Raw genomic sequence first — 13,801 nt, forward strand, 5'->3', positions numbered from 1 at the left:
GATAATGCCAGCAGCACCGCCTTCAACCTCTCAGTCCAGCCTGCTGCATCAGCCACAAGCTCAAACTGTGCCTTATAGGCTTCCCAGCTCCCTTTGCCAGAGAATTTCAGTGCTTTCATAAGGTCCCACATGTGCTGATGGGCGCCGCCATGTTTGTTCCTCTCAGCGTCTTGACGCAGCTCCAACATGGCCGCCGCGCTCTCATTTTGGCGGGAAACGCCGGAGTCATGGAGTCCGTGCTCCGCGAACTTTGTCTCATGCATGCTTATTACACACTCGCCGTCTTCCTCTTTCACCGTCGGTCGAGCGCCGAACTCACCAGGCATTTCAATCACGCACTGGTCAGCTCCCTCCTTCACCTTCGGTCGAGCGCCGAACTCACTGGGCATGCTCCCCCCACAACAGCGGTCGTGCAGCGGGGTTGAAACCGAAACTTCTGACACCAATGTAATGCCCCTGGTTGTGGGGAAGGAGAGACTCACGTCGCCGATGCACTTCAATCGCTTTATTCACAGCGGAGAACTTTCCAACAGTTCACATTCACACCAGGGCTGCTGTAGGCCACAACCCACGCCAACATCCACAACAACTCCAACTTTCCCCCACACTTCTCAACACCCCCACCACTCGCTCGTGACGTCGCACCGCCACTTTCCAAGCCCCGCCCCTTAAAGGCCCAGGAACACAAATCACAGATATTACAATATTATAGTATTTTTTTATAAAGACCAACCCTCAGTTACTGTCATGCTCACAGTGCTCATTTACTGTACTTGAATTATGCTTTCTTTTGTTGCATCTAATATGATGTGATGATGTGTACCCTTTATTGTGCTCTCTTTTGTTGCGTTGATATGATTCAAAGTACGATTCAAGTAGGTTATGCAAGTATAATGTATTACTGTATTACTATTTTACTTCTACTACTGTCAACATAATGACAGGAACAGCTACAAAAAAAAATCTTAATACCCTTAATACATTGATTTTATTGCTTGGTAAAGAAAAAAAAACACTGTTGCGGCAATGTAAATGCATTAACATATTCACCATCTGTGTAACTTTATTTTTTCCTTCAGTATTTCAATATTTAGGAGTGGACTTTTTTGGTTGAGTACTTGCCAAATATCTGTGCTCGTCTCACTGCTATGAACTATTTAATAGGGAACGATAGTGTCTAGTGAGGACTTGTTTCACACGATTGTTTTTTTAGTGTTACACACTATGTCCGTTCGCACATTTGGTCCGCACTCTCCAGACAGGCTAGGCTCTGCTGAAGAACTAATGGTAGCAGTCCTGCACACGGAAAACTTACATTGCCTCTCATTGGGGGTAAATTATCTACAATAATTTAAATTCGTAAAAGGCATTTGTAATCGCAGTAGGGTTGGTTGTACGGAGATAACTGATAAAGGCATAATTCACTAGCCACCGTTCAGCTGTATTAGCATGGAAGTTTGCACTGCTACTATATCGATCCCTTAACTATACATACATTGTATCGTTAGCTTTACGTACGGAATTTTCAGTATTCGTTTATTTCCGCTTTTTGCTTGTTTTGTTGAGCGCTACTACTATGTAAAATATTCTCATAATGGACAAAGACTTGTTGAGACAGTGTCTGACTTATCATGGAGAGTCATTATTCAACACGCTTAAATGTGAACAGACTGAAAACCCAGACTTTCAAGCCGTTGTGACTGACGTTTGCAAGGCTGTACATGAAAGGTAAGTCGCCATAACACGTAGTTGTATACAGGGGACTGCTTTTGTTTGTCACGTACGGACGGACAGCCTGTTGGTTTTGAATGTATTAACCTCAAGACGCCGACGATACGACTCGACTTTTTTAGACTGTTTTTCTATTGGTAAAAGTGTTTAATCGGGTCTGTCTATTCTAATCGGGTCAATTCGGAACATTATTTGAACGTGATTTCACCATCTGGGTTAACTACGCACATACAGCATGTACGAAGAGTATTCGTATTCCAGTTTGAATAGCTGCCATCTTCAGACTTGTATCTTTGATTTGTCAAGAAGCAACAAGGGATTGGACGACACCACAATTCGGAGGTGCTGTGCGCTTTTTCCTAAATGGGAAAGGTCTTACTTTTAAGAAAATCCTCAAATTAAAGCTGAAAATCTACACTTAAGTCACATATTGATTGCTATATTTTATTTCAAGTCCAAATCATAACATTGTGAAATGTTATAATCCTTGGAAACAATGCTGCAGTGAATGTGTACCGTTAATAAAGTTATCGCTGGTCCAGTTGGTGAGTGTAATTCAATCTACAATACATATATTTTGTTTTTTGATATTTTATGGACAGAACAGTTTGAATCGCCCTTTGATCAATATTATAGTTCTACAGCTCTAATTTAACAGTGCCGTTGATTCAAATGTGGTCCAATACTCATCTTGTGGGTGTATCGATATTTTTGGAGTGGCTTGTGTGTGCTGGCATTCAGGTTCTACTCTGACCTGATTTGATATTTTTGTGACCTTGACAGCAATGGTGAAGGGAAGAGCAACCCCCTTGTGGAGCAGTTCATAGCCAGGAAGGCTGACATTCTTTTCTGTCCATCGTGGAAGATAGCAGCTCCTAAAGAGGAGAAGCATGGCGACGAAGAGGCTGCAGGTTTTTTTCCCGTACCGAGAAGCAACATTTTTAAATTACTTTGCCCTGCACTGAAATGTCTCCTTTATCATGCTTTATTTGTTAGCACCTGTAAAAGCAAAAAAATTCACATGACCTGTAGATATGTGTATTACTAAGTGATGTACAGTCAGGTGAGGCAGACTTTCTACAGCCTCTGTAATGTCTTTAAAGGGATAGTTTGGATTTTTTTACATGAAGTTGCATGACATCCGCATCAGCAGGGTAGTCCACCAACAGCGACTCACCCCCCACTTGGTCTCTTAAGTCCAGGTCTGGTCGGATTTCGGTGATGAAGAACGTAATTCCCGGTAGTCACTGGGGTTTCACAAGTAAGGAGTTTGGATTCTCAAAACAATATGCGTTCAAAAGAGTAATACATCTGCATCACAAAAATGCCTACTTGAAAAAAATCAGACCTCACAAATCGCTCTGCGTTATATTTGTCTCCCGCCGAATCCCTGCGCACTGTCACCGCTCCATTCTTGAGTATGTGACGAAGATGCTCACTTCTCCTTACGCCGTGGAACACACACACGTAAGCAAGATGGCTGTGGCACTCCGTCACGGAAGTAGATGCGAGCGTCTTCGTCACATACACAAGGATTTCCGAAAAATCCTAATTATCCGTTTAATGTAAGTGTGTTGTTCTTGTTAATCGGACAATAAAATACATAGAAATGTCACATTGGAGGCACTTGCAGTACTGATGCATCCCGAAGGGGTCAGACGTGCATGAGCTGGGAGGTGCTTGTCACTGATATCCTTCCATAGCTAGCAGAAAATCGCATGCATTCAATATATTTGTATGCTCTGCTGAACAAATGAATGTGTTTGACTGCCAAGATGGAGGAGTTTATACCAGGAGGTGATTAAACTTTTACAACAAAGTATCAGAAGGAAAAGCTGCATGTACTTCATGTATAGATTTGGTTATCCTCTTAATGAGCAACCCGTATTAACTTTAAAAAAAAAAAAAAAACTTCAAGGGAGATACTGTGCATGTCAAATCTCAGCCTCCTGGAAATATTCAATGAACCTTTAACCTCTTTTTATGTGATGCTTGATGGGCTCTGCTGTTATTTGAAATTAGAAATCTTAGCAAAGCTAAACACACACTTGACAATTAACGACTTCATGCACTTGAGAACTGCATATTTATTGTGTTCTCATCTTCTCTCCAGAGCCTTATGCTGTCATGCCACCCCTGGAGTTATTCATGGGTGTATCCTTTGAGGAAAGAAGGGCCATGCTGTATCGGGATTTGGAACGAGGAGACGTTGTGGTTGGGAGGATCAACAATATTAGAGAATATGGCTTTTTTCTCACTCTCATTTGCATGGCGGGAGGAATGAATCGAGACATAGAAGACCTGGAGTTATCTGTGAGTAGCCAATCTCAATGATACTGTATATCTTTCTCAGTACTTGCCAGCTGGGTAATGTTTTCATCATTGAAACACAGTAAAGTAATGGCGATATCGCATTGCGAGAAAACTTCGGCAATTGAAAAGGATTAAATATGATTTTAAGAAACTATTACATTCAAATATTTTAGCCAAAATAGAACATAATCCTTAGAACTGACTTGTAATTTTCAGTGTGAGAAGTCAGTAGAAAGTATAATTAGTACTCCTTTTTGGGTAAAAAATAATTCAAAAAATAATTAGTTATTGCACCTTCAGCCAAAACTATGAGATTGTTTTAGTTTTGATAAATAAAAAAGTTCATTATTTCTGTTATTTGGTATATTTTGTTGTGAAGTGTTGTTCAAACAAATGTTGTTTTTTTTTTCTTTTTACTCTTAGGCTCTTTGTCACATTAGGGAAATTCCCTCAGGTGGCAGCCACGACGATCCTTTGGCCTACTACCAGATTGGAGACTTAATCAGAGGTTATTGTCTTCAGTTAATTACTTTAAGCAAATGTTTGAAGGCGCTCTAACACAGCAAGTTTACACTGTTCCTTTAGTGATGCTCAAGGTTTTAGTGTGGCTATTTTTCATTCATTCACCAAACAATATGCGCAGATCTTTGATCACATACTGGTGATCTTATCTACGCCTCCTGTCCCTGCAGATAGTCACAAAATCAGATGTGGTTTTTGTTAATCCACTCGTTTCTCATAGCTTCATTGCTGTAGGTGGAACTAAACAAACACACCCACATGTGTGAAGCGTAATATAGAAGCGTAATATAGACACTTAACTATATTGCGTTACTGCAGCAGTTACATTTGATAACCACTTTCATGAGAGAACACAATAGAAAGACTCCAAAGTAATCCACAGGTCATTTAATTAATGCGATGCCTCCTCCGCATGCAATACAGAAAGCAGATTAAAATATGCAACCATGTAGAGACAGAAATGAAATGATGTATGATTAAGGCAATTAATCTAAGGCCATTTAGTTTAAGACAAGTACAAGGTAATATAGACCTGTTTTATATGAAATGTTTCCTTAAATTACTTCTGTTGTGAGCATATTAAGTAAAAATGAAGTAAATAAAAATGAAATTGACCTTCTTGGTGGCAGGGGTCCGACTCCTCCCTAATATAATGGTAGGGGAAACACTAAATTCTTACAAGACTGACAAGAACCAGATGCAAGTCCCAGGTGACGTCTGTGCTTTCTACCCTTCCACTGGGTTTGTGTAAAATGTAGTACAAGGGCCTTACCTTGGTTTCCACATGGCCTAATGGTTTCTTGGCATCTGGAAAATAGCCTCCAGACTATTTGCCCTTTTAGGTGAAATGTAGCCTTAGAATCTATTGTACAGGTGGACCTCCGTTTATGGTGTTCCATGTTACATTGTTCCGTGGTTACATACATGCTCCCATAAATTAATTTTGGTCTGTAAACACGAGACTCGCTCACAAACCACTTAGAGCCAGGTGCGCCGTAGAAGAATACATACACTGTGCTCAATATTGGCCGCATTTGTCTCAGTTGCTTAACTCTCGCCATCATCATTAAGGATAAAGATTGTATTATAACGTCTACCCGGACATTGTAAAGATGACGAGGAGGTGGTTCACAGTCGAAAATCACAAATCCTCTGTAAGTGACAGTATATTAACCCAAGCAGTGTAGTGGTCTTATTATTGAGATAAAAAGGCTGCTAGTGCTTTGGTTTTGATTTTTTTTTTTTTTTTTTATTGTTGTTTCAGTTCATTATTGTATTTAGTATTTTATTACTGTATTTTATGTCCTTCACATTTTCTGTGTACGGTGTGAGTGTGACTTAGGACTTAATTTAGCTATAATCTAGGAATAAGATCCAACTTGCACCAAAACTCGACTTGCATCACATTGTCGGATTGGACCATGTAACCCAAGGCCTACCAGTATTTTGTTGTAACTATTGTATCTATCAGATTATGTCTACAATACAATCTTTTCATGACCTACCCCAATCTCTTTCTATTTTATTTAGCTTGCACCAATTCACAGCCCCACTGATCGACATTTTCTTATTCTCTAGCTGGCGTGAAAGACATTGACCGCTACCAGGAAAAAATCACTTTGTCACTCCTGCAAGCATCCCTTTCATCCAGATCGGCATGCGTCCAACTGGGAGTCATAACCAGGGAGGAGCTGCCTGTTCACTATAAGTAAGAACAATAAATGACAAATGCCCTGCAAGACTTAAATCAAAACTTGAAATCAATGTCTGGAATATGAAGAAAAATGTGTTCATTTGAAATAATCTACTGAAATGTTAAATGTTTAGTATTGGGTCAAAAGTGATAATGGCACTTTTGTTAATCATGGCAACCTTCTTTCAGTCGTAGTGTCCGTGTAGCCAGTGACTCCAGGGAGACATACGAACATATACTGAGCGGTTGCCACGGCTACCACAACCCCTCTGTTGTGGACTACTTGCTGGAGAACATTGGCGTTAGTGACATCCACCCACCTTCAATGATGAGAGGGCTACAAAGGTAAGATAACCAAGCTTATGGTTCAGAGACGGGGCTGTTGTAATCATCAATAAATTAATTTAAAAAAAGTTTACAATGTTTTTATGTTTCACCCCTCTGCAGTAAACTGTTTGAAAAAGAAGATTTTGCATCTGCGATCCGGGAAAAGCAGTCTGCATGCTGGGCTTTGAAATGGTACCCACACTCAGACACTCTTGTGTCTCCCTCAAGAGTAACCTTTCTTAATGCCTTTTTTTTTTTTTTTTCTTCAGTGTCAAGGCAGGTGTGGACCACTTCAAGAATAACCGCCATGTAGAAGCCATGAATGAGTACAACAAAGCTTTGGACATTGACACAAAAAATGTGGAAGCACTGGTAGCTCGGGGAGCTCTGTGAGTTATTCGAGTTATTATTAATGTTCACTGTTTTACAAGCCTATATCTGCAAGGACTGAAATTTCATTAAATGCCAAAAGGATAAAAAACATTTTATTCCAATCTGTATTACCGTAGGAATTGTACTAAAAATACCGTGGAGGAAATAATTAGGTTATCCCTTACTAATTATGTAAGCATACCCCATACAAAGACAAAGGTTTATTTTAACAGAGCGAGGAAGATCCTAAAAAAAATGAGAAAAAACAAACAAAATTATAAATACAATTGTATATGATCCCCTACCAACCAGCATTAATTCTGATCCACACAAACCAGTCATGTGTCCATGAAACACAAATTATTCCTGGCCCTTCAGCAAGAATCTTGGTGTCTGAAGTTTGTCAATGAGAACAGAATCATCCAGAAAAAGCTTGGGAGAATGTGATATGGTCAGATGAGACCAAAATTTTGTTCTTTTGCATAAACTCAATTTGAAGGCAGAGAAATGCCAAATATGACCCCAAGAACACCATCCCTACATCATCAAGCTCAGTCAAAATGTTATTGAAACATACAGTCTCTAGTCCCCTCGCTGCGTCACGGCTCGAACGATGTTCCCTCATGCTTGATTTTTCAAAAATTAATAAATGATTGCTGTTTCATGGTTTCATTAACTAAAAGGCCTATGTTTGGCAAAAAAATGCATATTTAAGTCAATGTTACATATTCTTGGCCTAAATTAGCACTTTCCAGCATAAAATGTTATAAATGAACTGATGTACAATAAATAAAATACAATATATACAGGTTAAGGCAATACAGAAACTGTAGTCTACACTGGCCACTAGATGTCACTAGTAACACGCACCAGACTTGATCGCTAATGACAGACTTTTATTAATTTGTAATTACTGTATATATCTCACAAACACAGTCATAACATTGTCATCATAATAACAATAATAACATGAGCTACTTTTGTGGCTATCTTCGAGCTAAAACTCAACTCTGGATCCCCAACGTCACTTCCTGTCCACGTGTCCGGAAGACATTTATTGGAACACACATGACTGCAAGTCTTATAATCATGTCTTAAATGGCTTATTTTCTCTGATTCTATCTGCTGTATTGGGCAATATGAGTGTAAATGTGACTATAGTTGTGTTATTTTACAGTATATCTAGAGGGCTCGCATAATATTAGAAATTATATGTAGTAAGTCATAACAGGTTTTCTATTCTATTCTAAATATTTGATATATAGAGTCTGGAACCAATTAACTGCGATAAACGAGGGATTACTGTATTAGTAGAAAATATAGCGGAGGCACGTTTTCTATTGAGAGTCAAATTATGAAATCCATCAGCCATGTGCACTTATGGGCACTTGTAATCTTTGTGTCTCACTGCTGGGAAAAAGATTGTTTGCATGTATATTATTCTTATGTTAGTGTGCTTGTGTTACGTTCTCAGGTATGGTAATAAAGGCAGCATCTTGAAGGCTATATCAGACTTTGAACTGGCCCTGGAGACCTGCCCTGATCACCGCAATGCCAAGAAGTACCTCTGCCAAACACTGGTTGAGAGAGGAAAACAGTAAGCTATGCAGCATTTCTGGGGTGGTGATTGTGATAGTTCACCATTTTCTCTGCACATTTTACATCTGACAGCTATATAATCTTGAAGGGCTATTGCATTTATTGTTTAGAACCTTCTCAAGTCATATACATTTGTTGAATGAGGAGGGATGTGACCTAACCCTATATTGATTAAATTAAACATGTAAAGGTCTGAACTATTGCAAGTCTCTTCTACGGTTCATGATTGGAAAATAATCAGTCAATGTAAAATCGTTCAGAACTCAATTGCATGTCTGACTCACTCTTGTCACCACACATCACATGATTATTGAGAAGTCACTAATTAGTGCATATAGATTTCTAATTGGCCAACTACCTAAAAATCAATTTGTGCAGTCAAAACCACAAGCAATTCATGCTCTGTGACCTGTTGGAGGGGAGGATCCCTCATGTATTCTAATTAATTTTCTGCTACCTACTTGAATTACTTTTCCCTTCTAGACTGGAGGAACAGGATAAACTAGTAACAGCAGAAGGGGTGTACAGAAGAGCTCTTTCGCTGGATAATGCAAACCCTGAGGCCCAGGAAGCCTTGAACAAGATCACGGAGACTATACAGGTGAGTGGGCATCGACACATAAGTGCTTTATGTGTAACGCACAGAGGATACTGTGGGTATTTGTATTTTTATTTTTTTTTAAAGATCAAATACAAATACAGTTTTGAGTATGCGGCCCTTCATGCTGTACAAAAGAGATCTCTGAAATCATTTTGAATGACAAAACATTAATTTCACATTTTCAGCACTCAACCTGTCCAACATTAAAGACGATCTTTGAAATGATTGGTTGCTAAATGTTGCTAGATAGATGTTTGTTTCACTGCATCATTTTCACCTCCTCTTTAAAGAAATTCAGAAACAATGCCCAAAACGCCTTACCTCAGTAGTATAAGTTCATAAATACACAGGACTTCATGGAAAATGTAATTATATGAGGCGTGGATGCTGCGAGTGGCGTGGGAACTTTATCTCAGCCACGGGAAGGATGTCAACTTTGGGACACATCATCAGTAGTGTACCTTTTGAATCAGTGGGTGTTTCGGCCTTTCAACACTAGACACCCTCTTCAGAGGCGGCCAACTACAGCGTGATCAAGCCTGAGCCTGTGTCCCATGACCAATCATGAGTAAAGTAGTGCCTGCAAAGTGGAGGGAGATGAGCTAGTCAGTAAGGTCCAGACCTGGGATAAAAAAAAAACCTGCCCCGCCCACTGGGTCATTGCTCAGCACCCATCCCTCCTTCCCCCCCACACCCCACTCTTGAGTAAGGGCAGGAAGGAAGAAGGTGGGTTTAAAACTTCTTTAGGGTCGTCAGGTGGGTACCGTCCTTCATTGGTGTTTCGCTGATAGGCCCACTGATAGGCCCATGACACCTCCAGAGAGCTCATCGGCAACACCTGGTGTCCCAGGTGTGTGCCCCCCTCTGCTTTGAGCCCAGCAAGTATCCTTGCGCTTGATCCATAGCCACTGGCGCCATTTTAGATTAGAATATCCCACAAAAAGTTGTACACAATTAGTAACTATTATAACACCCACGTATTTTTATTAGACTTCTCAAATGGTTAAAGTTTTTTAATCAGGTTAATTACAATTTTCAAATTCATTGAAAAGTATGATTAATGATTAATCACCATTTGAAACTATGTCTGAAATTTATAAATTTTTAGCGTATTTTATTGACAGAAAGGAAATAAATGACAAGACATGATTTTATATATATATATATATATATATATATATATATATATATATATATTTGTATGTATTAACATTTAAATCAAGCTAAAAGATACCACTCATGTCTGAAAATCTATTTACCTACAGTCACTCAAAAGAAGCAGAACATTTGAATCACACTTTTACCGTGGTATGAGCAATGAGGGAAAAATTAGGGCCAGAGCACAAAAGACCCATTTAAGTTGAATTCACGTTTTCTGGGATTTCCGAGCACACTTAAATGCTGGTAAGCATATCCACTTATTGTTTTTCTTTTGTCTTTTTGTTTATTTAGACCATACATACACACATAATAAATGTTTGAGTTCAGAATGTCGGTGCATGCACGCCATGGTTGTGTGGTCTGAATGAGGAAGCGTCCTTTCCTAGGATGAATGGAGAAACGTGTTTGCGATTTGGAGATACATGTATGGTGTTGGATTTGCACTGCTGTTGATGTGTTCAGCTCAAAATAAAGTTATAAGGGAGTGTGTGACTCTGGGGACGCTACACTGTACCTCCGTCTGCTGTCATAACAGGTGTGGCTTGCCATGACGTGTTGATTAAAAATGTTAACATAAAAAATGAGATAAATGTGTTACTACTGTTAACATGTTATTTTTGACAGGCCTAATTTTTTTAGTTGCTTGGAAAAGATGATCACAGTACGAACCCTAACGCAACAACATACAGTATATAGTATAATTCGGAGTGGTCAAGTGGCAGCAAAGTGAGATCAGTGCAATTAAGCCTTCCCAATGCTGATAATTTAGTCATTGTTTTATACATACTCAAGTGCTTTGTACAGTAATACTGATGAGTTCTTTTCTTTTTTTTTTGGCATATGCACATGTTTGTGACCCTGGGACTTGACCTTCTGACTGACACGGCCTTTTGTCACCTGCCTTGCGGGGGGATAATAACCCTGGAAATTGATGACTCCTCCTCTGCACACTCTTGCATCCCTCGTCCATGATCGGAATACGGTAACCTATCTGTCTCAATTTGGAACAAATTTCTCACTGTTTGTCATACCTCTGTCTGCTCATCTGCCTCTGCCAACTTCTTGGATTATTCCACCTTTTCTTTGGTAACGTAACCAAAACTGACATTGTTCAAACCTTTTATATTGTGTTTTCTTTGCAAACGCTCCCTTGCAAACCCTGTTTTTTACTCTTCCTCTCTACCTAATGACTGGATGATGAATTGACTGAACGCTATATCCGCGGTCGCTGTTGCATGTCATGGGTCGTGATTTTACATATCTCTCTGGACTCGGATCACCGTTGTTGTGATTAAATTGTCTCACCTGGTGGCCATAAAGAATTCCATTCGCCTTCGGGAAGAAGCGCTCACTAAAGAAGTGGCAGGAAAAGCTAAGAGCAGTCAAAGCAGTGCTGAGAAATTGCGTAAGATCTTAAAAGAGGAGAAGAGGTGAGTTATTTCTGTCAATCTTAAAAAAAGGATATGATCATCACATGAATTAGGGAAAATTTGTTTGAACATATGAGATTCTCAGCATGTTTGTCTTTGTCAGGATGAAACGAAAACGAAAGAGATCGGCCTCTTCCTCTTCATCATCCTCTTCCTCTAGGAACTCTTCCACGTCATCGTCCTCTTCGGATCACAGGAGGTCCAAAAAGAAGAAGAAGAAGAAGAAGAGGAGGTCACAGCGGGAAAGCAAGCGCCATCGCAGACTCTCTTCAAGAGAGAGCAACAGGAGGAGTGAAGAGGGTAAGGGTGTGAAAAAAAGGAAGGAGAAAGAGGAGGATGAGGAGCTGGAGTGGTATCCGGCACCTCCCAACACCTCTGCCACCTTTCTGAACCAGAAAGGAGGCCAAGGTTTTGGAGTAATGGTTGAGGAGGAGGGAAAGGCAAAACGGAAGGGTAAAGATGTTAATGCCCCAAGGATCTGTCTATACTCTTTGTCAGCAGCCTCAGATGATGATGAGTCTGAATGTCCTCCACATACAGGAAAGAACAACAAGAATAAAGCAGAAAGCAGCTCTAGGAGGAGGAAAAGTAGCAGCCGAAGTCCAGAAAGAAGTAAGAGTAGAGATAGTTGTTATAGGAGCATGGAGAGAGCAAATGAGGATAAACGAAGGACCAGTGGGACTGAAAGAAGAAGCAGCTTAGATGAGAGGAAGCGCAAAGTATCTTGCTCATCATCTGAGTCGGGATACACCAGAAAACCCATGAAAACAGAAGGTTTGAGTAAAGAGTTTTCCAGGAGGAGCTCTTTGGGAGGTGAAAGGTATGAAACCCGAGGCTGGGAACAAGATGAAACACAGAAAGAGAAAGGTGGTAGAAGGGAAGAAGCTCAGGAAGAGAAGCTAGATGGAAGGAGGTCAGATGCCGCTGACATCCAAGCTGAGCAGGGTGCAGAGATCATGGTACCGGGGGGAAGGGCTAAAAAAGACCTTCCTGCAAACCTATTGGACATCTTTAACCAAATTGCCAAGTTTGAGAAGGATAAAGGTGTTCGACCCAAAAAGTAATTAACATACATCATGATTTCCATTTGGAAACATAAACCCCAATTCCGAACATGATGAAGATGCACGTTTATTAATGTGTTGCCAACACTTTCTTCCAACACTCTGGGAGAGAGGACCATAATTGTTTTACAGGTGAACTGCTGTTGTCTTTGGGCTTTTGCTTAAGCTGCCACATTTCAAAGAAAAGTCTTAATTCCTGGCAAGAATGTGCCTGGAAAAATACACCAAAACCCTGTATGTACAGTACCCTTCAGCATTAATGGTGCCTTCAGGTTGTGCACAACACCAATAATGCCATAGGAGCTGACATTTTCACATGTGCTTCTGCACAGTATGTTTAAATCTAACAGTAAAAACTGATTGCATGTGCTGCTCAAAAGCGGGATGAGACATACCCGGTACATTTTTTGAAAGGGACATCACACTCAGAATTGTGCATTGATTTAGTACAAATCGTGAATAATTTTTGTTTGATTTTTGTGTCTTTTTTTTCCCCCTTTGAGAGCTGTACTAAAATGCAGGATGTGACTGAAGAATGTGAATAAAGTCTTAGATCTAAATGTTTGGAATTATAATTTTGTGTGCAGAGTATACCCATTTTAAAATGGAGGGGTAAATCAGTTGACAGTGGCTTTGTTGTTGAGGCTTCATCTTGAATAAGTAGATATTTTACTGGCAAGCATTATAATTAGTACATACCATGGAGGGCCAAACGTTTTCCACCAAGGGCCGCATAATGAAAAAATTGAGAATGCATGGGCCACTTTGAATTTTATTAACCAGCACATGTAGAAATGTTAAGAAGTTTTATATATATATATATTTAATGAAAAAACTTGAACTCACCCTTGTGATATAGATGAAAAAGCGTATTGTTAATATGCACTGGTCTTTGCTCTTTTTTTCCCCCCATTTTTGTTATATATATTTTTTTAATTTTCCAAATATTTCAATGCCCTTAAATCTTCTCAAATTTTCTTGAAATAAT

The 13,801-nt window shown here is 39.7% G+C and overlaps 1 protein-coding gene across 9 annotated transcripts in view; it reads left to right on the forward strand.

The window, feature by feature from the left end:
• The first annotated feature begins 1,240 nt into the window (after positions 1-1,240).
• ttc14 (tetratricopeptide repeat domain 14) overlaps positions 1,241-13,801 on the forward strand; it is a 37,575-nt gene continuing 25,014 nt past the window's right edge. The window contains exons 1-13 of one of the 9 annotated variants that reach the window (XM_054790692.1): positions 1,241-1,728; positions 2,515-2,642; positions 3,845-4,044; positions 4,468-4,552; positions 6,145-6,274; positions 6,449-6,604; positions 6,707-6,778; positions 6,856-6,975; positions 8,433-8,555; positions 9,041-9,158; positions 11,640-11,749; positions 11,853-12,049; positions 12,290-13,511. In XM_054790692.1, the coding sequence (XP_054646667.1) occupies positions 1,595-1,728; positions 2,515-2,642; positions 3,845-4,044; positions 4,468-4,552; positions 6,145-6,274; positions 6,449-6,604; positions 6,707-6,778; positions 6,856-6,975; positions 8,433-8,555; positions 9,041-9,158; positions 11,640-11,749; positions 11,853-12,049; positions 12,290-12,813 (2,097 nt within the window). In that variant the 5' untranslated portion in view covers positions 1,241-1,594 and the 3' untranslated portion in view covers positions 12,814-13,511. Of the gene's footprint in view, positions 1,729-2,514; positions 2,993-3,844; positions 4,045-4,467; positions 4,553-6,144; positions 6,275-6,448; positions 6,605-6,706; positions 6,779-6,855; positions 6,976-8,432; positions 8,556-9,040; positions 11,302-11,639; positions 11,750-11,852; positions 13,512-13,801 lie in introns of those variants that run through there. The other 8 variants (XM_054790690.1, XM_054790689.1, XM_054790695.1 and 5 more) reach the window with 8 other exon arrangements.

This window comes from Dunckerocampus dactyliophorus, chromosome 10 (assembly GCF_027744805.1).
Source record: "Dunckerocampus dactyliophorus isolate RoL2022-P2 chromosome 10, RoL_Ddac_1.1, whole genome shotgun sequence".
NCBI classification, from domain to species: Eukaryota; Metazoa; Chordata; class Actinopteri; order Syngnathiformes; family Syngnathidae; genus Dunckerocampus; species Dunckerocampus dactyliophorus.